General features: G+C 48.4%; 6 protein-coding genes and 1 long non-coding RNA gene across 10 annotated transcripts; 3 read left to right on the top strand and 4 right to left on the bottom strand.

Moving 5' to 3' along the window:
- Window positions 1-158: 158 nt before the first annotated feature.
- LOC108091507 (ATP-binding cassette sub-family G member 4) lies at window positions 159-5,368 on the bottom strand. Of its 3 annotated transcripts, none has more exons than XM_017190752.1 (10): window positions 5,284-5,368; window positions 2,893-3,212; window positions 2,480-2,603; window positions 2,337-2,424; window positions 2,183-2,284; window positions 1,973-2,118; window positions 1,403-1,916; window positions 1,167-1,335; window positions 852-1,108; window positions 159-793 (listed from the first exon to the last, which is right to left on the bottom strand). In XM_017190752.1, the coding sequence occupies exons 2-10, from the start codon at window positions 3,098-3,100 to the stop codon at window positions 365-367; spliced, it is 2,037 nt and encodes a 678-aa protein (XP_017046241.1). In that variant the 5' UTR covers window positions 3,101-3,212; window positions 5,284-5,368; the 3' UTR covers window positions 159-364. The 3 variants fall into 3 exon arrangements, with proteins under 3 accessions (XP_017046241.1, XP_017046240.1, XP_017046239.1); XM_017190751.2 differs by lacking the exon at window positions 5,284-5,368 and adding an exon at window positions 4,945-5,071; XM_017190750.2 differs by lacking the exon at window positions 5,284-5,368 and adding an exon at window positions 3,530-4,859.
- A 145-nt stretch (window positions 5,369-5,513) lies between these two features.
- LOC108091440 lies at window positions 5,514-7,197 on the top strand. The gene is made up of 3 exons (XR_001771397.2): window positions 5,514-5,674; window positions 6,209-6,291; window positions 6,379-7,197. It is a non-coding gene; the product is annotated as an uncharacterized LOC108091440 (long non-coding RNA).
- Window positions 7,127-14,136, bottom strand: LOC108091477 (ATP-binding cassette sub-family G member 1). Its single transcript, XM_017190698.2, has 7 exons — window positions 13,638-14,136; window positions 10,785-10,902; window positions 9,795-9,984; window positions 8,715-9,548; window positions 8,478-8,646; window positions 8,309-8,409; window positions 7,127-8,247 (listed from the first exon to the last, which is right to left on the bottom strand). Exons 1-7 carry the CDS (start codon window positions 13,819-13,821, stop codon window positions 7,747-7,749), a joined length of 2,097 nt encoding a protein of 698 aa, XP_017046187.1. The 5' UTR covers window positions 13,822-14,136; the 3' UTR covers window positions 7,127-7,746.
- Window positions 14,137-17,027: 2,891 nt separating this feature from the next.
- Window positions 17,028-19,344, top strand: LOC108091481 (glutamine synthetase 1, mitochondrial). Its single transcript, XM_017190701.2, has 2 exons — window positions 17,028-17,254; window positions 17,465-19,344. Exon 2 carries the CDS (start codon window positions 17,472-17,474, stop codon window positions 18,672-18,674), a length of 1,203 nt encoding a protein of 400 aa, XP_017046190.1. The 5' UTR covers window positions 17,028-17,254; window positions 17,465-17,471; the 3' UTR covers window positions 18,675-19,344.
- Window positions 19,345-19,759: 415 nt separating this feature from the next.
- Window positions 19,760-20,549, top strand: LOC108091483. Of its 2 annotated transcripts, XM_017190704.1 has the most exons (4): window positions 19,760-19,910; window positions 20,034-20,138; window positions 20,212-20,330; window positions 20,411-20,549. In XM_017190704.1, the coding sequence occupies exons 1-4, from the start codon at window positions 19,867-19,869 to the stop codon at window positions 20,416-20,418; spliced, it is 276 nt and encodes a 91-aa protein (XP_017046193.1). In that variant the 5' UTR covers window positions 19,760-19,866; the 3' UTR covers window positions 20,419-20,549. The 2 variants fall into 2 exon arrangements, 1 of the variants encoding a protein (XP_017046193.1); XR_001771398.1 differs by having other exon boundaries at window positions 19,846-19,965; window positions 20,034-20,549.
- Window positions 20,550-22,676: 2,127 nt separating this feature from the next.
- Window positions 22,677-23,316, bottom strand: LOC108091411. The gene is made up of 2 exons (XM_017190602.1): window positions 23,236-23,316; window positions 22,677-23,180 (listed from the first exon to the last, which is right to left on the bottom strand). Exons 1-2 carry the CDS (start codon window positions 23,314-23,316, stop codon window positions 22,677-22,679), a joined length of 585 nt encoding a protein of 194 aa, XP_017046091.1.
- Window positions 23,317-23,424: 108 nt separating this feature from the next.
- LOC108091480 lies at window positions 23,425-24,952 on the bottom strand. Its single transcript, XM_017190700.1, has 3 exons — window positions 24,007-24,952; window positions 23,712-23,925; window positions 23,425-23,658 (listed from the first exon to the last, which is right to left on the bottom strand). Exons 1-3 carry the CDS (start codon window positions 24,824-24,826, stop codon window positions 23,451-23,453), a joined length of 1,242 nt encoding a protein of 413 aa, XP_017046189.1. The 5' UTR covers window positions 24,827-24,952; the 3' UTR covers window positions 23,425-23,450.
- Between the last annotated feature and the right edge of the window lie 4 nt (window positions 24,953-24,956).

Below are 24,956 nucleotides of genomic sequence, written 5' to 3'. Positions count from 1 at the left end.
AGTGTGGTTCAAATTAATGGTGTGCTTTTAGGGATTATCTTAATCAGACATCATAGCATAGGGCTGCCTTAGCTGATGGTTGTTATAAAAAACTTTAGTCTGGCTTATGGAACGAGAGTTCACCCAAATATATACTTGAATGCAATGGTCCTCTGTCATTCACGTGCAGAAATTTAGAAAATTATTTCATTTTATTTCCTTAGGCTTATTAGGATATCACACAATTCCCCGTATCAATAGTAATCTTACTTCTGACGTGTTGTACGACCTACAAATATAATATATGGCTTATTTGAAGTTTTAGAACAATCACCTAAATCCCACTACAATTTTTTCACGGAACCGGCACCAACAGGCCCACTACTTAGTAATTGTATGATGTGAAGTTGAAATATTTAGTTAACAGCTGAAGGACGTAGGCGACAATCGGGTTGAACGCCGATTTTTTCAGTCGCTGTCTTATCATAATGTACGCTGCGACTGTGAAGAGCAGGTAGAAGCCAATCAAGCAGGACAGAGACCACAAATAGTGCATATTCTCGAAACCCAGAAAGGCCAGCAGGACCTTCGATTTCTTGAAGGTGCAAAAGATCTCCGTATCCTCGCAAATCGTGTCGGCGCGTCCGTAGTCGTACAGCGAGGCGACGAGTCCCTCCATTCCATGGCGAAGGTAGCTGAGGTGCATCAGAAAGCGCATCAGGGGGGATATGTAGGTTCCTCGGCCGTACCCTATGCCGTATATGGACAGCAGGATCAGCGGCACGGCGAGCACCGGCCCCATGAACATCGCGTTCTGGAAGAGGGGGAGGAGGTTAAAGCGCTTGGCAAGGAGACAGAGCTCAAGAGCTTACCACCAAGCTAAGCCTGCTGGAGATGAGCAAGCCAAAACTGTCGGAAGTGAGGGCCGTGACAAAGGCTATCGTAAACAGCATGGCGAAGCGGAACCACTCGAGTGGTTGGCTGGACATTAAGTACACAATGGACAGATATATGACGGCCAGGATGAACATGGACGGTAGCTTGGAGCAAACCATTGCGGCGTAGTATGAGCTCAGCCGGTACCATTGGTTGTTGTACTCCCTCTTCAAGAGATTGATTTCCGTGGGAACTGAAAAGCGGTGTTCGTTATCTAGCTCATGTGCTCGGGAGTGAAATAAGCCACTTACAGTATAGGAGCACTGGCATCATAGGCAGGTACAGGTATGCTATCACAATAGTGAACATAAAACCAAAGTTGAAGAGCGCTTTAGAGGCCGAGGTGCCCATTCCGAAGTAGAGCGACCCCACCAGCAAAGCCAGCACAATGTTCATGCAGAACTTCAGCTTGATGTACGACTGAGAAGTAATTGAAATTGTCATTGAAATAGCCACCAATACTGGCGCGCTCCCCCTGCTCACTCACTCTGTCCCTCCACATTTGGATGAGCATCCGCACCAGGAGCAACTTGTACTGCATCCACCAGCTGCACTTCGCTCGCAAGAGCTTCGGGCTGATCTCCTCTTCAAAATGCTCCACTTCGTAGAACGACGATGCGCCCGACGTGGTGTCCGTTTTCGTGGGTGTCGCTTGGCCGTCGTCTGACGGAGGACTCCAGCGGGCCACCTTGCCGTTGCCGACCGCCTCCACCATTGGCTCGTGGTAGGACTCGCCGTACTCAAGGCACGCCACCTCGATAATGAAGTCCGCCGGGTTGTGCGTTATTGGACAGTGCAGGCCAAGGTGCTGCATGTACGGCACAATGTTTGCCCCGCTCCCCTGGTAGATGCACTGACCCTCGGCCAGAACGTAGACTGCGTCGAGCATCTCGAAGATCTTGGCGGACGGTGTGTGGATTGAGCAGATTACAGTGCGTCCGCCGGCGGCCAGCATCTTCAGCAGGGCGATGCACTGAGAGCTCGACAAGTCATCCAGGCCGCTGTTGTTTTGGTGATTTATAAATCTTTAATAGGTAACTGATCCGTAAGTACTCACGTCGTAGGCTCGTCCAGAAAGATGACAGGCGGGTTGTTGACCAGCTCGAGCGCTATGCACAAACGCTTTCGCTCACCGCCCGACAGTTTTGGAGTCATCGTGTGCTGGGAACCCTTCAGCCGAAGCATTGTCAAAATTTCGTCAATCTGGGCAGTCAGAATAATTGAATCATGGCTTTGCCTTGCCACTCTCTCTTCAGATTCACCTTACCACTTCAAGCTTTTGCTTTAGATTGAGTTCGTTTCCCAACTTGAGGTTCGATGCCAACAGCATCATTTCGTGCACCGAAAACTGCGGATCCAAAACGTCTGTCTGTGGATTCAGAAGGTGTTTAGTGGAACGCAGTCGAGTGAAAATATAGTACCTGCATAATGTATCGGGACATTTTGCGGAAGACTCGCATATCCCGCGGACTGTTGTTGACCAGTATCTCGCCCGCACTACTGACAGCGCTATGAAATGGGATTAGTTATGGATTGAATTGCGTATCGACGATCTGCGCCTTACCCAAATCCCGCCAACAAGTTCAGAAGAGTGGTTTTTCCCGCTCCTGAAGGTCCCATAATCGCGGTGAGTTCGTGAGAATGGAACTCTCCGTTGACTCCCCGCAAAATCGCCTTCGTCTTCGAGACTTTAGGGAGTGAAGAAGGAGAAAAGAATTCAGTAGAACAACAATATTACATTGTGAGGTATCTTAGTTAATATTGTCATGTCATTAACCGCAGTAAATGTAGAATTATATGGAATAATTGCACGTTAAAATGTGCATTTTAACATCAGAAAACAAGCGGGTTGTGGAAATGGCAATTACTTTGGAAATTACGTCCAATTATCGTTCTTAATAATCCATTACCAGACACGAATATATCCATTACCAATTACCCAACTGTGATGGGCACGAGCAGAACCTAGTCACTCACCATTGGTCCGGTCGGGAACCTCATAGCTCAGTTCCGCGAACTGTAGGTTCACCGCTGGCCAGGATGGCAAGTACTTTAGCCCGTTGGCTGATCGAAAGTCTTCTGAATGATCGGGCAGCTCGAGGCTGACGGCATTAATGTCGCTGCTATATTGGAGCGAGCTGTGTTGAGAGTTCGTGCTGCCTTTTAAGCTGCTGGCAGTCTGCATCTTGAAATTCCTAGAGTTCCCCGATGTTTTGATCCGATGTCATTGCTCCTCAAGTGGACGATTTGGGAACTCTTGATAACAGACTTAAAAATTTCACTTCGGGTCTGAAACGCTAATAGAAATTGATTTAGTTCGCATTCGCACAGTATTTAGCTCTTGGCGATAACCCTCCGATGGGGTGTATGATCCCAGCACTGAAATCTCTTACTCGTCCGAACTCACTTGATGGCGCAGATGCATTTGTACACCGGAATTTAATTAGAAGAGATTACCGTACACAAAAAGCTAATAAGTTGGCGGGTTTAAACCAGTTTGTCAAATTTATCTTCTTCGCTTGTTTCGTTTGTTTGCTACTTCGAGTCGAGTTAATTATAAGCGGCAATTTCATTTTGCCTAAAATGGGTATTCGCATTTCTCAAAATTACTTACGCGTATCAGAGAGCTCCCTTTTGTTCTGGAAGCGAATTTCGCACTAACCGAAAAACATTCCGCGCAAATACATTCCCCACAAAGGGCGGGAATGCGCGATCGCTGCCTCTGAGCACAGCCCGAAAAAAAATAAGATTTTCAATTGATGGAAAGCAGTACACAGTTCGTACACGACTGACAGCCTGCTCGAGTTCTGACCGAATGACTGGCCGCCTGATTGAACGTCTGGGGGTCTGGAGATCTGGCAGTCCGGCTGTTTGCTGATCGAATCTGGGTGTGGGGGAAGAGCAAGTGTCACGGAGTGTTGTCGAGCGGCTTTAATCGGCCCTGCCAGCCGACTGACATACACTGGGCGGCAGTTTTGCAGTAGCCACTGTGCAGTTTATGTGCCACTGCACCACAGAACTTTCGGGGAATTTCAAGTGCTATCAGGGAGTGAGCGAATCCATAGCGGAAGTTTTACTCGACGCTATATTCGAGACGCTAGAGCGCTAGCTGATAAGCGGGCGGACAGTGCGGATGCGCGATCTGGGCGCTACTCTTTCCACGCTTTATGTTTCCCCGAAATTTACTGATTGCGCACATCAAGTGCGACCGAAACGCTTTTTCGCTTTTTCTGAGGAAAGCATTTACCGGCACCTTCTGAATACAAATTAAAACGGGAAAGTGGTGACCATTGCCCCCACTTTTGATACCGCTTAACTAGGCTAGGTGTGCGTGCTCGTTGCCTTGCAAATGCTGCCTTAATAATGAGCAAGGTGTTTCCTTCGGCTCGTCTAGGGTATTCGTTAGGCGACCTGCGGGAAGAGTCTTTGTCTTTTCGTCTCTGACCGTTTCTGTGTGAGTAATGGCGCATGTTAATGCATTGAAGCGGCGAATGTTGAACTTTGTTTCGGCTGGTGATACATGATCAACAATTGTTCGCCGGGTAATATTAATATACTTATGTACATATATCTAAGAAGCACCAGTTCACTTCACGACATATTCATCAGCTTATTCGTCGGTTAATCGGGACTTGTGCTTTTCGAAAACAAAGCAGTTGCGAGTCTCCAAAGCTAATGATCACACAGCTATCGGCCCGTTTTGAGCAACGTGCGATGCAGCAACCACGCGAGGGAGCAGCTGTAGTTGATAACAACTACCTCTGCTGACCCAGAAATCGATTAAATAATTGACTGTGCCCGTGCCACTTGGAAGCGTGGTAAACAGAGGTCTGTAATTTCTATCGCACTTGGTGCACGCCTGCAGGCACTCGCATTCTCGCAGTTGTTCCCGACTTTCGGGTGCAACGACCGCGGGTAGATACAGCTTGAAGCTCTGTGAGAGCGCCACTCGCTGTCACTCGCTGCCACTGGAGCTGCGGAGGGTGGATTGGTGGACTGGTGGAGTGGTGGATCGATAGGGGCACTTACTCCACTTTCTTTTCGCAGTGCTGCAGTCGCTGGCTTTCCACTCTCTTTCTCGTGGCGGCAACCGCGACGGCAGCGAGGAGGCACCGACTTGTTGCACCGACGGCTGACAATGAACTGAAGGCGAGCGCAGGAAGAACTCTGCGGTGACTGCTACTGTGGGCACTAGATTTGCGCAGCCGAGGCTCGGTTCTTCTGCCCTTCTAGCCAGGAAATCGCAGGCGAAACCTGTTTCTCAGACTGCGGAATCCACTGGAACAGGATGTGGCCAGTCTATTTATATCGACTCCACCCAGAGGAATATAAATTCACTTGAAGGGAACTTCGCTGCATCTGACCTACCTCAATTCTCTTCGTGGCTTTCGTTTTTCGGCCATTTCAGCAGTCACTGGTCGGAACTGTGTAGTATGTTATGCCTTGCGAAGCGGGAACGTTTACTTCTAATTGAATGCAAAACTCTTTTGTTGCATGAAATTGAAATTCATTCGCTAAAGGCTGGCCAAATGATGGTGATTATCATGAGCTGCACGCTGCCATTACGAACAATTTCTAGCACATCTGAAACTAAATTGCACACTCATCGCAAGAGCGTGAAGAGAGGGCTCTGCGATTTTACAATTTTTCCCTAAGGTATTCAGTTGTTTCCACCTGTTTGCGTTGGTTCTTAAGAACTTAAATATGGAACTTTGAAATAAAGCTTCAATATAATAAACAAGAAAGGAAGCTAACCTCGGTAAGCCGAAGCTTATATACCCTTGCAATAATCTCAAAAGTTGTACTTCAACATCGCAGTAATAACGATTTTTCTACTCATTTCTCCTATATTTTCACCGATTGTTCCTATGATATCTATATGATATAGTCGTCTGATTTTCATGAAATTAATTAAATTATTTATTAAATAAAATCATTAATAATAATTACTTTCAAAGGCATGCCACTTCAAAATCTGATTAAATAAAAAAGTTATGGACTTAGAATGAGTACATTTTGTCCAATTTTCAGCAAACCCATGTTTTGAAAATTTCGAAAGGGGTTGTATCATATTTCAAAATATTAATCAAAATTAACTAGTTTTTGATAATGTATTCTTGTTTTTGTAAATATCAGGATATCGGTTTGTTTTAGGCTCTTTTAATAAATTAACAACACCGAAAATTTGACTATCAATCAAAATGCAAAACCCAAAAAAAAGTATTTTAAATGTGAAATGTTAATTAAAATCTATATAATGTAAATACATATATATATATTATATTAATAACAGGCTGCAAAATCAAGGATTTATGACAGGGACTTGGGACTACTTGGAGTGATCTTTAAGATGCATTGAATCAATAACCCAAAGAGGTAAATACCTTTTTTACTAACAAATTAATACGGACTATTACTATTTGTATTTATTTATTTTATTTTTTGTTTCTTATTTAATTTCAGGGTAAAGTGTAAATGATGCGGATATAGTGGTTGCAGTGATTATCTAACTTCAAGAAGACGAAAGATTGCAGTGCACCAAGGTTTTTTCGCAGTGAGTACATGAATTAGACAGAAAATAATTAAGTTATTTATTTAAACATTAAAAATACGACTTAAGTTAGGCTACCTATTTTAAATAAAGAAATCAAGCATAAGTTAAAGATTACAAAGTTACGATAACAACAACGTTATCATTTTTTGCATTTATTTATATATATTTTTATGTATATCTCGATCTTTCCGATGGCAGCTATATGATACTTATCCAATTTTGATATACCTATCCAATTTTGATAAGATTTAATTCTAAATTCGATAGTAGTCTATAGATAGGTGTCTCCTTCAATGCTTTGCAACCTTCCAACTGAAATTATAATACCCACTGCAAGGGTATAATAATGTACGTTACCAAAAGATCGGACCTCACACATATTTTTTGAAGGGTGAAATTAGGTGTTAAGAAGGGTACTTGAAATATATCAAGTGTGTATAAAAACATTATGTGAAAGATATAGTGGGTCGAAATCAGAGCGGCATTCGACGGGTATCTTTCTTTTGACAGACGTTGAAGAACTCGTTCGATGTTAGCGAATTTTTCGGCAGATGGCGCTTCAAGAGCTTTTCTACACCCCAATTCACACAGATCTACAAAAAATGGGTTTATATGATCGGTTTACCCTATATTTCCTTAGCAGAAGCTCCACGATAGTATGTTGTATATAATTTCTTTATTTCCTCCAAGAATGTACTATTTATAAATACAAACGTGATTATAAAATATGTATATGTTGCAGACACTTAAATACCATTTGGATTTATAGTTAACCTGTATAGTTGGTATAAAATATTTAGAAAAGGCTTACAGTTCCTTGCATAAAAATATCTGTACTTGACAAGGATTACATTTTGTTTTTTCTCGTTTCGTTTAAGGACACAACATGTGTGTTTAAAAGTTTTACTCACTGACATTTACAAATCAATTGTGTAATACATGTGGAAATGTATTTTAATATTCTTTTTGTTTTTTTGGCAAAAATTTTATTTTAATGTTCAATAACCTATTTCTTCAGTAGTTTCTTACATGTTGTGCTTACAGTGATTTGTTCTGATCAATTGTTGCAAGGCTTCGCTGCACCTGCGGCTGGAATCGAGGTAACGATATGCGTGAAACCTGCTTGCATCGCTTATATTATTGATTCGCAACTACATACTAGGCAAATATAAATTGTACAAATTAATGAATAAAAACCCAAGAAGCTCTGTTGAAAACTAAAAGTAGGTACATAGAAAGCTTTTAGAACCGAAATCAACAAAAATCCGCTAACAGCCCTAGCGCACGGTCTTCAGCTTCCAGCGCAGGAAGAGGTACGCCGAGATGCGCAGCACCACGAAGATCACGATCAGGGCCACAATGTCCAGGGTGAAGTTGGCGTTCAGCATGTCCAGCTCCTCCAGCGTCGTGCTGGGCGACTTGAAGTGGCAGTAGGTCTGGAAGCAGCGCAGCTTTTCGCGCCCGTAGCCGTAGGTGGCCAGGGCCGTGCCCTCGAATCCGTACCGGATGTAGGACAGGTAGGTGATCCACCGCAGGTACACCGGTATGGCGTCGAAGGAGACGAAGAAGCCGGAGAAGAGCAGGAAGGGCACGGACATGACTGGGGCCAGGAAGACGCCGTTCTGCACGTTCATCGCCGCCCCCACCACCAGACCCACGGACTGGGCCACGAACGAGATGAGCAGGCAGGCGGAGAGGAACATGGAGAAGCGGAACAGCTCCCACGGCTGCGAGGTGAAGTAGTAGACGATCGACACGTAGATGACGCAGAAAATGGCCTGGGGAATATGCCTACAGTTAGCAAGTATTCTGACAGGAGACGTTCCGTGTGCAACTCACCTGAAAAGGTAGATCGGCAACCGATATGGCCAGGTAGTAGGACTTCAACGAGTACCAACGATTAAAGTTCTCCTTTAACAAAACGGGCATCTCAAGCGGGACTAAAAAAGCAAGCAAGACAAAAAGTTGTTAACCAAAAGCGTACAATAGGCAGTCGGCCATCTCTCACATGAAAGGATCGTAATGGTCATGGACGTGTACATGAGGAAGAGCATGTTGAAGAACAGGAATCCCAGGTTGCTCAGGACTTTAGCTCCATCGTTGCCGATGTCGTAGTAAAGGGCGCCGATCAGGAATCCAACCAGGAGATGGGCGAATAATCTCAGGTACATAAGTGTCTAAGGAGCAGGAAAGCGAAAAGTTGATTAATCCGTCGTATCAACTGGTACCAAACAATGCCACTCACCCAGTCGCGGTAGCTGAACAGCAGGGTTCGCTTGAGGACCACCCAGAACTGGTGGAACTGCGAGGTCGGGTAGCGCTCCGGCGAGGCGATCTCCTCCGTGAGCAGGGCCGTCGTGCAGTTGACGGACTTCTCCACGTCGATCATGGCGTCTCCCTTCTCGTTGGTGGTCACCAAGGCGGAGCTGCCGTTGCCCTCCTTCACGATGTCGTTGACCATGCCATTGAGCAAGCCGTTGTTGAGGGTCAAGTTCTCCTCGTACTTGCTGCCGCTGACGTTCGAGGCGTCGTTCTTGTCCAGAATAGCCTTGAGGTTCTGCACCTTGACCAGGTCGTTGCGGGCCTTCAGTCCGGCGTAGTCCGCCGCCGAGCGGATGTCCCGCTTGCCGTTGTCGATGGCGTCCACCAGCTTGCGCGTGTGGTCGCCGTGCTCCCCGCACGACACCTCGATCACGTAACTCGCCGGGTTGTGGTAGCTGGGGCACTCCAGGCTCAGGGTGGACAGGAAGGGCACCAGCTGCTTGGTGCTGCCCTGGTAGACGCACTGCCCGTCGGCGAGGGTGTACAGCTGGTCGAACATCTCGAAGAGGCGGGCGGAGGGCTGGTGGATGGTGCAGATGACCGTGCGACCGCCGGCGGCCAGCATCTTAAGCAAGTGGATGCACTGGAAGCAGGTGGAGCTGTCCAGTCCGGAAGTGGGTTCGTCGAAGAACATGATCGGCGGATTGCTGACCAGCTCCAGGGCGATCGAGAGGCGCTTCTTCTGGCCGCCGGACAGGTTGCGCGTCATCGTGTAGCGATGTTCGCTCAGGCTGAGAGTCAGCAAGATGTCATCGATCTGGAAGAGACAGGGGACAGCGGTTGTAGCAGGGTGGAAGTACGTTTATTTTCGTCCGGATCTGGCAAGATGACTGGCTATAATTTCTGTAAACAAACAGATCTTAAGACCATGCTGCGGAACTGGTTCTGCAGAAGCGGATTGAGCCAAAAATAAATCTGGCATCTGGCGAGGAAGCTTTGATTAACCTTGTCTAATTGCCGGACTGACAAATCAGTCTGTCTGCCTTCGGACTTATCGGCTTACCATCGAGTGCTTCTCGGGCTTCGTGAACTTCTTGCTGAGCTTCAGGTTGGTGGCCACTGTCATCGCTTCCTGCACGGTGAGGTTTCCGTGCAGCTGGTTGTCCTGCATGATGTAGGCGGAGAGCTTGCGGAAAGCGCTGAGGTTCCGCTCCGCGCCGTTCATGGTGACGCTGCCCTCGATGCTCGTGGTTCTACGTGAAAAAAAGAGGAGAAAGTGTAAGTGGTGTGGGTTCGAGAAGTGGTCCTCATTGGAGCAGGAGCAAAGGACTCAGTGGAGTTACCATTTTGTTTCTAATCAGGAAACCATTTACTCAGTTAGTTATCTTGGGCCGAGAAAATTGCAAATAATCGGACGTGTACTTGATTGTGTTTATCTACGTTTGCTTGAATGTGATATACAAAGTATTTTTAAGCACGCGATCGGACAACTTGAGTCCGAAGTTCAGCAAACTAGTAGCGAGTTCTCCCTCAAGTATTCAAACTAATAAAGCACGACGACAACGCTTATGTGACGGTGGGCAAGGAAACGGCAAGCGATTGTCTGATTAGAATCCGGTACGATATATCAGGAAAGTATCGACCGCTCCCGGTAACAACAGAAACAACTGGGCGGGTTAGCTGAAATGTTTACGATTACCATGCGATACAGCAAAATTTAGCGTTTTCAATAAACTAATAAAGATAGACCGTCGAAGGGAAGTCGCTGCGAATCGGACCAATATGTGTCTCGCATAAATTATACAGCCACAAAGAGCGCAGCGGCGGAAGGGTCGTCGGTTCAAGCTCCGAAAGAGGCGGAGTGCTTATCAAGTCGCAATAATTTCTGCTGATAATACAGGGCTGGCTAATAAATGGACTCGCACTCGCCATCGCACTCGCACTCGCGCTCCCGTTTTGCCGTGTTCCCTTGCGTCGGCGCAAGGTCAAATCGGTTCGCCGCTTCGACTGTTACTTGATGTGAATGCAAATTATCAGGCCCAGCCAAACTTACTTGTAGCCGGACAAAATGTTGAGCAGCGTGCTCTTGCCAGCGCCCGATGGCCCCATGATGGCGGTGAGCTCTCCCGACCGGAGGCGTCCGCTGACGCCCTTCAGAATGGTCTTGGCATCTGTAATAAAAGCCACGAAATTAGTGTTTGGGCCAATCTCTCATTGAGACTAAAAATAGTCGGCGTTTGGTTTGGTTTGGGTTGAGTTAGATCTTACGTCATTGAACCCAAGTGCTGCTACTTGAATGCGGCTCCGAATAAACTAGCAAATAAGCGCTGCATTGGTCATCAGACGAGCCAGTGAAGAGCCGATAGGTAAACAAATATGAAAAGTCTGACAATCAAAAGGCATAGCCCGGTCATTGGCCCCACCGAGTTTTTGGCTTCCACCTCCACCGCCTTTCCGACTCGTCAACACTGCCAAAACCCAAAATCGCATGACTGATGCTTGAAACAGCCGAACTCCAGCGATTCAGCAGCCCATTGAGCGAAACAATAAGTCTCTCGTTGCATTCGTCGGAGCCAAATAAAAATGAACAAAACGACTGTAATTCTTAATGGGTGAATACCTAACTAGTTATGGTAACTGTTGGTCGGTTGCTGCTTGGTCGGCCTCAGATTCGGTAACTTCGCGCATGTGGTCGAAATGGAACTGTCTCAGATGCGGAAGTGTCTTATCGGCACCACATAACTGAAAACGAATAGATTCGCACGGAAAGGCATCTGTGCTGTACGGAAAATGCAAATAAACCCGTTTTCTTTGAGGCACGAGCATCGCTTGCCGGCTTCAATCTGGGCAGAAGATGGATCCGCCGTTTCTTGAAAGTCGGATTGCGGCAGCCAAGATCGAGGGTCTTGCGACGGCAGTTAAAGCTAGTTGCTCGTAATCGACCATTACGAAACACTCCCATTTAGGCGTGCATTAACCAACTAGTAGAGTACCGTGACCTGCTCAGAAGTAAAACTTTTATTATACTCGTGCAGGCGCTGTAATTTTTATTCGACGGCTTACTTAATGCGTCTCACTTCGCAGGCTGGCAGTGAACCTCAGCTGTCAGGCGGCGACTAGCCAGTTGTACGTAAAGTCGTAACCACCAGCTACCAGCAGCATACGCAACGTCCCGCACTGAACCGCAGCCTGGGTTGGCCGGCTCTTGCCATTCGGCTGTAATGGCACACAAAAACTGGGCCTGAATAGCCACGCTTGACAAACACCAGTCCAACAGTCCAACGCTAAGGCCAATTGGCAGCGTTGAAGTCTGAGGGGCCGGGTTAATCAACAAGTGCAGCCGCTCAGATTTTCCAAGGGCACTGCAGTCGCTTTCGAGAATCCAACTCGCCAGACCCGCCCGACCAGGGGCACTTATAATTGGGCATCCGAGAACGCTCCGCTCGCAGATACTCGCCTCTGGCTTTTTGTTTTTTTGTTTACCCCAAAGTCGCGCATTTAGCAGCCAAAAACTACGCGAATTCCAGCGCCAGTTGCCTCAGCCACTTCTGTTTTATTTTGTATACTTTATTATCCCACAAACTTAGCACGTCTCTGAAGGCGGCGTGCCATCTGCGAATCTGTTGGCCAGGTGAGTGTGCCTCAACTGGCCAGTGTAAATACGTCTGTGTATTCGCATATTCTGAACGACTTAATTGAGTCGGATGGCCGACCTTTGTGTATTGCGGCAATTCACGGCCGGGCAAAGTTCAGGCTGCTGCCGCCTCCAATTACTTTTGCACTTGGCCAGCCCAACCTGAAACTGGCTCAGACAGGGATGCATCGACCGTTGCACCGTTGGCGTCCTTGGCTCCGTCCAACTGCTTCGGAGGCAGTTCGATTCGGAATCGGGGAAAGGGTTTGTGGCTGAGCTTTTTATTGATTGACGGATATCTGAGAACAAAGCAGCTGCGCCCGTCTGAATACCCAATTATTGGGAATATTATCGCCGTCCCGCATTAGGAATTCAAAGTGGCCCCAAGGGCCGCTCCCGTGGATTCAGCCCCTGCATTTCCCGGATACTAATGGGTAGCTTGTAACCCGACCCAACCCCACCAGAGATGGCTATCCGGTAATGACTAAGCCCTAATCGCTCTGCTAACACAACAAGCACAAACCGGCGCAGCGAGCAAGCACTCAAACTAGAAACTGGAAAACAAACCTCTCTCACTTCAGCAGTTCGGCACGCCAGCATAGAATGCTTTGCTTATTAACAGCGCAGATCCCAGCCAGCCCCCGTTGTGCTCCACCCATGCCCCGTGTGTGTATCTACACAGACGAACTCGCGGAGAGGAGTGCGAGTACATGGCTCGCATTCCAGATGCTACAGCGCCGAGCCAACTTGTTGACTGCTGACTGTTGACTATTGGCTGTCCCACTGGCGAAAAGCGTTCGCCTCTGGATTGCTGGTTGCCTGCGACGTATTTGGCACGGCTTATCGCTGAGGAACCCACTGAACTTTGGCCACCAGTCGCCCTTGTGTAACTGGGAAGCGGATCCGTCGGGTTACTCAGCGCTACACCACAAACTCCCCCGTCGCTCGCAGTGTGGCAACGCTCGACGCGATACGCAGCCAGTAGAACAAAGAAACAAGAAATCATCGCGACGCGAAGCGCAGCTAAGGCAAACAAGTAAAACCCGCTAAGCCCGGGGAAGTGCGTATTAGCAGCCGGGGGCTCCAAAGCTCCAAGACGGAGCCCCAGTGGCGCATGTGGGGCAGCACCGCCAGCAGTGGGCTCCCCAGCACAAAGAAAGCGAAAACGAGCAGCCGCTCACACACACTACTTCTGTTCAGGAAGTGGATACGCTTTCGGTGTGGATGTGAAGGTGGATCGGGATTGGGACAGGCGGTTTTCGGGGTACTTACTGCTGCGGTTTCCCTCCTTGACGCGGTACGTCAGGTTGTGGAAGGCGAGGTCCACCGCCGGCCGCTTGGGCAGATGCTGGAGGGTCTTCGGCTGGGCGGGCACGATCTGGGCCTTGGGCTGCCCCGCTCCGGCGGATCCCAGCCTGTTGTCGTTCAACAGATTCGCGTTATCGTTTTTAGTCATCTCGTCTATCTCGTCAGCTACCGTAACCAGTAACCAGTGGGGGTTAAAAGTAAAATGCAACCACTGCGATGTGTTTATGTGTATGTATTCTGGGTAACTTTGGCACTGACAGCACTTCTGCAGCCCCTGCTGCCCTTCGTTCCCGTTTGGGTTGAAAGTGGGTTGGCGTTTACGTTTACGTTCTCGACTCGATTCCACCACCGTGCGGTGAGAGAAATTTTCCACCCGTGTGCTTGAAACGGAACTGCCGCTTCTCGAATGGCTTGACTTGACTCGCTCGCGCCGCGATCGCAACTGAATCGAGCAACTGCGGCGGTGGAACAGCGCCAGAAAAGTAGCGGCAAAGGCAGAGTGTGCCGTCGCACTCGACTGCGCAGCCCCATGCCCCGTTTCCGTGGGCCAGAGCGGGACGGCACTAGGCGCCAGTTCTGGTTCGGATTCTAGAGAGACAGCGGAGCGCAGAGCGCCTGTTTGGGGGCTCTCCGCTCACCTCTCTTAGGCGCCAGCTGATTCTTCCAAAAAATCTCTGACAAGACCCACCATTTGGAGTATTTTCCTGGCTTCTTAGCCATGGCTTTGCCTTCTACAGATATTGAACAAGCCTTGCGGCCAATCTTCCAGTTGATAATCCTATCAGCCTCTGATGGAGTGCTCTTCGAGTCCAGTTCGTATGATTTTGATCGAGGGTGGAATCCAGTTGCACTACTAATTAAAAACGCCTGCCAAGCAATCGAACTATTGATATTTGCAAGTTAAATTACAAGTTCACGGCCTGGGGCTCGCTCATGACTCATGGGTATTGCTGGGGTTTATCTGAGGGTGCCAATCTATAGCTGATAGGGGTCTCCATTGGGTTGATAAAGCGGTTGTACTTTGGCTCCCCTCGGGTTGTACGGAAAACGAATTTAATGGGCTCCATTTGCGCCATTCAACCGGCAAGGCAACAAGAAATTCCACTGCCATCCGTCCTTCACATCAAGTTTGACAATATGAGCGCTTTTAATAGTCAACTCGGCAGCGTGGGTATGTCACCAGCTCCCTACACTTCATGTGGCATGAGGTCATTTGAGGCGCTCTGTCTACTGGACGTGGGAGGTCCTAGAACTTGGCTCCATTGCGGAGTATAAATTATCTTGTATGCCTTCTGTGGTCAAAATTATCACCAAACGAGCCATTTTATAGTTCAAGTTAATCTCTAAGATTGGATGAGGAGCTTTTGTTTGGTGTTATTTTTGCTTACAAAGTTTAGTTAAACTGGTTTATTCTTGTGCCTAATAGGTTGCAAATTAAAAGCGTAATTGGTCCACAATTGGCCGGAATTTTAGTGCGAGCCCCAATTTACCCGATTTTTCCTGCACCAGTTTCTGTGTTTGGCCCAAGCAAGTGGTTCCAGTTATCCCAAGATTACCAATTTCACCCATGTTATTTCCAGATGACTATTGCTGTGGAATTTTTAAAGCTAGTGTAATTTAATCTCGGGAATCGCCGACCGGTTTTATTAATTTCACTTGTTAATTTGAATTAATTTCTGTTATTCTGCTGCAGTGCATTTTGCTTTAGACCCCACCTGGTTTAACTTACAGGTTATTGTTTTCCAAAAACTGCTTCCAGCTGCAAGTGTTCATGATGCTTTGGATTTAGCAGCCAAAAAAAAAAAACACAAAGCAACAAGTGGCCTTCACAAAAGCCAAAACATGGGCTGTATTGCCAATAGTCCGCGCACTAAGCCTAATTCAACAGTAATGGAGATATTTTTTCGGCTTGTATGGGCAACTAAGCATTTAAATATGCATTTTTCTGTGAGGAAAACGTAGTTTTTTGCGAAACGAAACTAGAGCCGGCCATCCAGTGGAATCGATGCCACGCAACTGGAAAGCCGCATTACGAGTGGCTACGAGTGCTGCAGTCGCGGACGTTGTGAAAATTCGCACAAACACTTTTCTGTTTTGTATATGTGCAAGTTGCCTCTTTTCCCTCGCTTTCCTTGTTATGCCAACCTGAAGCTCGGCCAAAGTTGTGTCAGCCGGCCAAAACAAAAAGCTTGTTTCCCGCACTGGCTTGTTGGCGGAGAACTCGCCAATTGTTGCACTGCGGCAGCTTGCTTTAAGGCCGATACCCCTATAGACTTGTCTGAAAAATATATATTCGGGCTTAGCAATGTAGAAGATTATCGAGGCAATCATTTGTATTCTACAGAGACACAGCCTAAAAGAAGGCAATACTTCGTGTAAGCACTATTAATAAGATTTGGCCTAGTACGCATAATATTTACTCAAAGCAGTTTGATATCTATGAGCCTCAGATTGCTGATACGCAGGCTCTGTGATGTATTGATACTAAGCCAATTAACGTGATTATTTTGGGCTATGTAAGTGCGGCAAAATGGCTTCAACGCAGTAACCAGAAATTGGGGAAACAGCTGATAACTATTGCTTGCATCGGATACATTTAATGGAACACAACGAACTTTGTACTCGGCGTGTATCCAAAACAAAGGGGAAAGGCGCAGTGTGGTGGTTGCTACGAAGAGAGGGAGAGAAATGGAGAGAAAGGGAGAGAGAGAGCGCATGTACATGTAGCTACTCTGCCGTGCAACAGCAAGTTGTTTATGGATCTAAATTTGTTGTAATGCTGTAGTAAGGGGAACCTGAAGCATCTGCTCCAAAAGGGAATAGTACCATTTGTTTTTGGCAGTGAACAAGAGGGGAAGATGCACAATAATAACAATTGAATAAAAACGGTTCTAGGCTCAAAAATGTTTCCTTTTGAAAACTTATCGTGGACTTGAGATTGAACTTTGTAAATATAAATCATGGAAATCTTGTTCCATTTGCTGCGTCTGTATTAATATTCGGAGTCAGCAATATCGACCTCGATATCGGGCTTTCGTAGATCTTTCGTTTGCATAGCGCCTTATCGCACAGGTGTTTTGCCATGAGCATTCGTAAATACATACTTCTGTTTTGCTTTCGGCGTTTGCATGGTTCTGCTCCCCAATGCTTTGTGGGGCGTTTTACAAGGGCCCAGTAAAAATCGTTCTAGTCGCCCGCCGTGCTCGCCGAGAGATGCCTCCGAGTAGCCGATAACCGTTGGGGGCTCCTTGCCCGCTCCCTCCCCTGTTTTTGGACACTCTCTGGGAGGCCGCTGCCGGTCTGCGTCGGCGTCGGAGCGGCAACGCGATAAAGAAAACCCGAGGCGGCGCCGGAACGAAGTGAATCGAAACGAAAAAAAGTGAATGTTGTCGCGCTAACTGTGCTCACAAGCCTCCCAAATCTCGAATTGGTCGGGTGTCCTCAGCAGTAGCTCCGCAGCAACTGAAGAAACAGAAGCAGAAAGCAAAAGTCCCGCAAGCCGAAGACCCCTAAAGACCAGCCCAGCCAGCGACTAACCTGCAGATCACATAACTGTAAAGTGGACAAACGAGCAGTGCACGGTAAGTTGGGCGGGAGACGCGACTGGACTGTGAGGTTGAGGCACCTTTTTACCTTGTCGCCACGAAAGCGCCATTGCAAGGAACACAATTACATAAAATACGTGCGGGCGCCAGCATCCTTGCGCTGCTGCGCATCCCCACACATCCCCACACTCGCGGCCAATACATATCTAACCGTGTCCTTTTGCCCTTCTCGCCGTCTCCTCCAAGGACAAACATGGCATTCCGCGTGGCCGGACTCTTCCTGAAGAAGGAGCTAGTGACTCCCGCGGTGCAGCAGCTGCGGCTGCTGCGCACCGCCAACACGGCCCGCTCCCAGTTCCTGGCCAACTCGCCCAACACCGCGCTGGACAAGAGCATCCTGCAGCGGTACCGCAACCTGGAGACGCCAGCCAACCGCGTGCAGGCCACCTACCTCTGGATTGACGGCACCGGCGAGAACATCCGCCTGAAGGACCGCGTGCTGGACAAGGTGCCCAGCTCCGTGGAGGACCTGCCCGACTGGCAGTACGACGGCAGCTCCACCTACCAGGCCCAAGGCGAGAACTCGGACACCACGCTCAAGCCGCGCGCCATTTACCGCGACCCCTTCAAGCCGGGCAAGAACGACGTGATCGTCCTGTGCGACACCTACAGCGCCAACGGAAAGCCCACGGCCTCCAATAAGCGGGCCGCCTTCCAGGCGGGAGTCGACAGGATCGGCGACCAGGAGCCCTGGTTCGGCATCGAGCAGGAGTACACGCTGCTCGACGTGGATGGTCGTCCGTTCGGCTGGCCGGAGAACGGCTTCCCGGCCCCGCAAGGACCCTACTACTGCGGCGTGGGCGCCGACCGCGTCTACGCCCGCGACCTCGTGGAGGCCCATGCCGTGGCCTGCCTGTACGCGGGAATCGACTTCGCCGGCACCAACGCCGAGGTGATGCCCGCCCAGTGGGAGTACCAGGTGGGGCCGAGCAGCGGCCTGAAGGCGAGCGACGACCTGTGGGTCTCGCGATATATCCTGCAGCGCATCGCCGAGGAGTACGGCGTGGTGGTGACCTTCGACCCCAAGCCGATGGAGGGCCAGTGGAACGGGGCCGGCGCCCATACCAACTTCTCCACGAAGGCGATGCGCGCCGAGGGCGGCATCAAGGCCATCGAGGAGGCCATCGAGAAGCTGAGCCGGCACCACGAGCGCCACATCAAGGCCTACGACCCCAAGGAGGGCAAGGACAACGAGCGGCGCCTGGTGGGCCGCCTGGAGACCTCCAGCATCGACAAGTTCTCGTGGGGCGTGGCCAACCGGGCCGTCAGTGTGCGGGTGCCGCGGGGCGTGGCGACGGCCGGCAAGGGATACTTCGAGGATCGGCGGCCGAGCTCCAACTGCGACCCCTACGCGGTGTGTGGGGCCATCGTGCGCACCTGCCTGCTGAACGAGTAAAGTGTGGAGTGGGAGAGTTATATCCTCTGTATATAGTGTATTACGGAACTCTAGAGCGATCCGATCATTTGGACTATTTCAAGTCGCGTGGAGCAACACTTTGTTAGCTTGTGCAAAAAGACAGGAGTGAGGAGGAGGCGCGAGGAGCGTGCGATTAGCATTTAAGAATGTGGGTGGGTGGCAAGAACCGAACAGAAAGGAATATTCTGCCATACAAATTTTACAAATTATGTATACCTAATCGTTGAGTTAATCTAAATAATAAATAACATGTACCCTACGTTAACGCGCTACCTTAGAGGAAATCGAAAGTAATTCGCCTTTGACTAGATTTTGGCCCGTAGGATTTCCGAGATCAAAAAAGAAAAGAATATCACTGAAATTTGTTGATATATTACTCATTCATATCCACACGCACGTACATATGAACGGCAAATTGTTTGTAGAACTAATTGTTGAGTAAAATTTTAAAGAAAAACATATATATCTCTATATGTAAGAACCGTCGTTGAATCTTTCGCATCTCACTGTTCGCGAGCATTTTACAAATTTCTATATGTACTTATATTATATTATAAATGTCTCCTAGTACAAGCACCCTGAAAATTAAGAATTCCAATGCGATTCAAATAAACATTTCAAGTAAAGGCAAAGTTGTAAACAAAACACATTACTAAAATCTGTTTTCTTTGCTTTTTGGCGAGCTATCAAACGCGTCCCGCTGCAATGGCTGTGAAAATCAGAATTCTGAAATATAGAACAGCTTGTTTGTAAATAAGTGTGACACGGGGGCCAAAAGCGAACCTTGTTTTCAATGGAAACTTTTTCACCAGAACAAGCTGCCTGACACTGAAAGTTTCCGCGGTCTGCCATGTTTTGTTTTACCTACAGATCTGGATGTTAGGGACAAAATGTTTTCGTACAAATCCGATGCATGAGCCAGTTGATAAAAGGGCGGGTGCACTCGGTTAACGAAATGCCCATACAAATCATTAGAATCAAATATTGATTGCCCAGTGCGGTGAACTCAATCGCCTGAAGAGAGCCCTCTTCACTCATTTGCCTCGAATTCCGCATACCTTTGCATACCTATTTTTATTTTTGCAAGTGCAGGACGGGCTCGTGGTTGTTGACATTCTGAGGTGCAGCAGTTTGCGTTGCTTGTTTGCCGAGGCTCTGCTGCGAGCGGATTATGGATTACGGGACATGCAATTGCAACGGGCGAAAGATAAGACGGTCCGCTTCATTAAATACAGTGTTTGGTGCCTATAAGGGACCACCCTTCACCGCTGTACGCATTCCCCTGCCCGAACCCAAACTGTCCAGACGAGTATCTAATATACCCGTTTTTCATTGCAGCTCGTGGGTCCAAAAGGCGGATAGCATGTTCAAAAATCGAAATCAAGACGCCAGCTTGCTATGGCCGCAGAACTTGAGAGTTCCGCACCACCGCCCAAAGACCAGGTTATTGTGACTTAAATCTGGTTTATTGGTATGCAGGAAACGGGTTCACAGATGTCAACATCTTACAATGCAGGTCTAGGAAGATCCAGTTATGCTGCCTAAAACGAGGCGATTTGCATGAAATTAAATGGTATTTGATTTCCAAACTATTGATAACGAAATGTATTTCCAGCGAAGAGCGCAATCTTCCCGGTGAGTCAATTGATAAGTAAGCCCCATAAGAAGTCCAGCATGTAGCTAACTTACCTATATATAATATTTTCCATATTTAGGCAGCTAAGTCGTCTATAGTCTTAATGGTTGTCCAAATCAAAATTATACCCAATCTAATTTGCACACTGATAAAACAAACCAGAGGCGGCTCATCAAACATTAGCATAGAATTTGAATAAAACAGTTAATACGAACGGAGTTTAAAGTCCGAGTCAGCTGATAAGGCAGTCAGGCCACGAATTTGGCCTTCCGGCAGACCGGACAGTGTTTGCCATTATCTTCGCCAGCGTGCCATTTTAACTTGGTCAAATGGCACCGGCTGCGCAGCGTTATCTCGCGGTCATAAATCATACCGCCTGTGGATGGGGAGTATAAAGAATATGTCTCTGCCTTTAGAATTTAATTGATGTAATCAACGTTGGTTTCTCATAACGTGGGCGAATCATTCCACTTATACCTCTGCATGTTTAAGCAAATAAATAAATACATGTATATACGTATTCACTAAGAATGGGCGAGGAAACACGGCTGCGAAGCGTGATACTCGAGTTCCCCGACTCAGAGTCTACAGTGAGCCCCAGAGAAAAATCCCCTGCGATCGACCTCAATCGTCGTCCCTGCGTCGCCAGTCGCGCATTCAAATTTCCAGAAGCCGAAAGTGGGTCAAGAACCCGTTGGTCCTCGCGGCGGGAGAAGGGAGAACTACTGATAGCAACGGATTTACAGCTACATCGAGGCACATCGATGGGCGCAATAAAAGGTGGCAAAACAGAGCAAACCTGTTTATGGAGCGCAGGTGAAGTAATCTTTGCTGGGGGCACTGTTCACTTTTGAGTGTGTTGTTTCAATTGGGCCGAGCAACTGCTTGTTGAGATTACGCTTTACGGCTCTACTTATAGCCCGTCCATAATTGATAGCCCGATCCGAGATATATGGCCAGCAGTCCGGCGACTGCAAGCAGATATCAACACGGGCAGGTCCTGTGCCAGATGTCCAACAGAAAATTGGTCACGTACCGCATAGCTGAAAAGTGTTATTTCTTTGGAGCTTTTCTTCGCTTTATCTATGGCGCGTGTCGATATCGTGGGGGTCTTCCGAAAACGCAGACATATTTATCTAATTCCCCACTGCTCACGCCGTTCGCAGTGTTTTCGTCGTGATGGGCGACATTATTTTATCTGCTGGGTACGATATATATGTAGATACAAAGGCTGGAATGGCTGACCAAATCACCCAAAGGCAGGGTGTTCTATTCTAGTGTTCCTTGGTATCGGAAGATCTTCTGCTTCTAATTTATTGGCCCAATTCCTGTCTCTTGCTTTATTTAGCCAATCCTGACGTTACTTTCCCTGTCTGCCAGCAAATGCGAGTGGCAATATTTGCGTCATCGCCCACACGCGTCTACCAAGTGATCTGCGTTGCGTTCCTTGTCTTTTTTGGCTCGTTGAATCAGACAAAGTTCAGTCCCCCGATCCCTGGGGTAATCGCCACAGCGAACCGATGACGGACATAGCCCCAGCCAAAGGTCGTCCTCTGTGGCACACATTCATGGCGCATTATTTTAATTTGTAATTATTATTAATTGGTTTTTTTTGTCAAAACTGCGATTGTGCTATCTTTTTGGTGACCCGCTTTTATTTGGCAAATGAGATTACAATCACTGCTTCATGCTGAGCTGGAACACATATGTGAATGGGTCACAAGAGGCAGAGATTACATTATTGAGTAAACAAAAGGGCGAAGACTTTGTTTTTGTGCAAGTCGGTTGATAAGGGCTTTTCGATAAGCGGGCAGAAATCATACTGGGAGTTGTTTACCCAGCTTGCACAGGACTGTGCCTAAATGATATAAAGGCTGACAGGCAATTTAAGTGAACTGATTTTATCCATTACGAGGCCACTTTCTTTGTTCGGGGACTTGCAGCCCGTTCGAGTTCGTTAACCCGATGTCCATCTCGCCTTATTCGATTCACTGCTCATTAGCTAGCCCCAAATTATTCGGGAAGCCATAAAAGCTCTGACAGCTACAGTCCTTCCATATTGGCCAGGCCTTGTCTTGGTCGATGATTATAATTAGTCTTGAAAAACCTCAGAGGACCCAAAGGCTCACAAACGTTAGTTTTATTTACAGTTGCCTCGTCATTTTGTTATCATAAAAAAAAGGGGAAAAGAAATACGTATTTACTTTTAAATTAAACGCCTTAAATTGAGTCTTTGGAATTGGAAATGTGTGGTATACTTTTTAGAACGGCCTCTCTTTTTACGGCATACTAACAGGCTGCCGCAGGTATATACAATTAGTGTAGAGTTCTATGATTCTGCTGCATCACTCATTCGACCCACAGGACCTCTTCACAATCTTCCCGGCCATGAAGTAGGTGGACAGCGGCCTCAGCCGCCGACTCCGCGGCACTTCCTCGAACAGTCCGCCTTTCACGGAGAAGGTGTGCTTCGGCTGGTAGAGGAGGCTCAGCAGGGGGTTCTTGGGGCTGACGCGCATGTTGTTCATGGCGTAGGTGCCCTTGACGAGCGGACAACTCAGCGTGTAGTTGCTCTGCTTGAGCATGTTGTCCTTGGCCGGCTTGAAGAGCGGCACCGAGTTGAGGACGTTCTGCAGGTCGCACAGCTTGGTGGAGGCGTTGTAGATGGTGCGCGCCTTCTCCCGGGCGGAGTGCTGCTGGATCAGGATGCGGGAGACGGGCGAGGCTATCTCCTCGTTAATGGTGGTGACCGAGCCGATGCCGGATTGGTTCGAGAACGTCATGTTCACCACGAACCGCGGTCGGTCGTCCGTCCAGTTGGCGTGGGTGAACGTCACATAGTAGCAGCTCTATCCGGCGCATTCAAACTAAGTAGGTAATTTTTTATATTTTTTCAGTACAGACCTCCTTGCTCGATATCCCTGTGAGTTCAAGCAGGACCGTCAAAGCCGTGATGGCCACTACCAATCCCCATCTAGTTCGCATTTCACCCAAGACTAGCGTCCATTAAAATAGCTCACTTTTTGCGAACCCAGCTGAGGGAATTACAAAGCAATTAGCAGCCTCAATCAAATTTCCATTAGCCAATTAGAGTTGGCAATTACGAATCAATTTATTGCCTAGTGCAAAATTTCAAACTTTTGGGCCAGGTTCAAAATCTGGCTTAGTTTGTGGGCTATGCGCTCTGACCCCGGACTCTTCAGCACATCCGGAAGCGGGCGGCTCTCCTCCGCTTCGCTGGGTGCGCCATCGGCCAAAATAAAGCGCGTCATGAATATTGCGTGGGGCACTTGGATGTACGCCACCCGCTTCACCTCCTCTCGGAACCTGTGGAGCAGCAATAAGCATTCAATCGTCTCCGGATCGCTACCTTATCTTACGCCTCGTAAGTGTGAGTCTCCAGTTTAGCTCCCACGCGGCGCAGACAACACTCGAACGCCTCGTAGTAGGCGCTCAACATGTGTTCGAAGTGTATCTCCAAGATAGCCGTATCAACGCTAGATAACAGGAACGAGATTATGTCATGTACCACGGAGTCGTACTGTGCCGTCTGGAAGTCGATGATTTTCAGCCCGTTGGGTGTTCCTGAGGGCTCTGGAGATTGCGAATGAAAAAGGTTTACTTTATCTGTGTAAAGAAAGCTAGCAATAAACACGACTTCGCCATAAAACTGACCGTAGGAGAACATCAGGTTGTTGATCCAGAAATCGCAGTGGATAATGCTGGTGAATGGTCCGTCAGGTCTGTCCGGGTCCGCGGCCAGGAACTCAAAGAACTCGTCCGCTAACTCCGCTACACGAGCCACCAGCTCAGAGTTGTCGTTGGTTGCCCGTCGGACGTCCTCCAGGGTCTCCGCCTTCATCACCTTCTTCCACTCCGGGGCTGCGGCATGCCAATCGAACTTCCTGAAGAAGGGCTGCACCTGATCGCGGAACACTTCGGGCTTGAGCAGTCGCAGGGCGAGGGGCAGGGCGTGGAACTGCGCCATGGAGCGGAGGGCTAGCAGCGTGTGGGGCAGGTCGAAGGGCACCAGCCTCCGGCCGGGCAGGAAGCCGCTCTGGCGCACGTTCTCCAGCACCAGCACGGCGTTCTGATCCACCCTGCCGGAACTGGGAACGAGGGACACGCGAGACCCGAAGTAGCGAGGGAAGCCCTTAAACTGGCTCTCCACTGGGATGCCAGCCTCGTCTTGGAGCGTAGTCAGGGCGGGGGCCAAGACCTTGTAGACGGCAATCTCTGTGGGGCAGGTCCGCTCTGGCTGGAAGAACTGCCAGTACTTGGGGTCCGTGGGAGGCAGCTTTGCCACCAGTTGCTTCTCGAACATCCCGCCTTCGGGACGCTGCAGCTGGGCGTGGATTGCCAGGAGAACGCTTCCGTAGTTGTCGCCCGGCTGTGTCAGGCTGCTCGCCTGATAACTTAGAAGACGGGCCCCCGAAAGGTGTGGTTCAACCACGTCACAAAGGCTACGGATTTCTGGAAACCTGTCCGCCTCCATGTTGTTCAGCTTGCGGAAACTTTGGTTGTGTTATCCCTCAATCGGGAATATAATCTTAACGAGGTTTTAAGGCCTGCTCGAAATCGGCGTGATAAGTTTTTTGATAACAGAATTATTTGCGTGGAAAGAT

Source organism: Drosophila ficusphila, unplaced genomic scaffold (genome assembly GCF_018152265.1).
Source record: "Drosophila ficusphila isolate 14025-0441.05 unplaced genomic scaffold, ASM1815226v1 contig_412, whole genome shotgun sequence".
Lineage (NCBI taxonomy): Eukaryota > Metazoa > Arthropoda > Insecta > Diptera > Drosophilidae > Drosophila > Drosophila ficusphila.
Note: the sequence above shows the minus strand (reverse complement) of the source record. Positions and strands in the feature narration are given on the sequence as shown.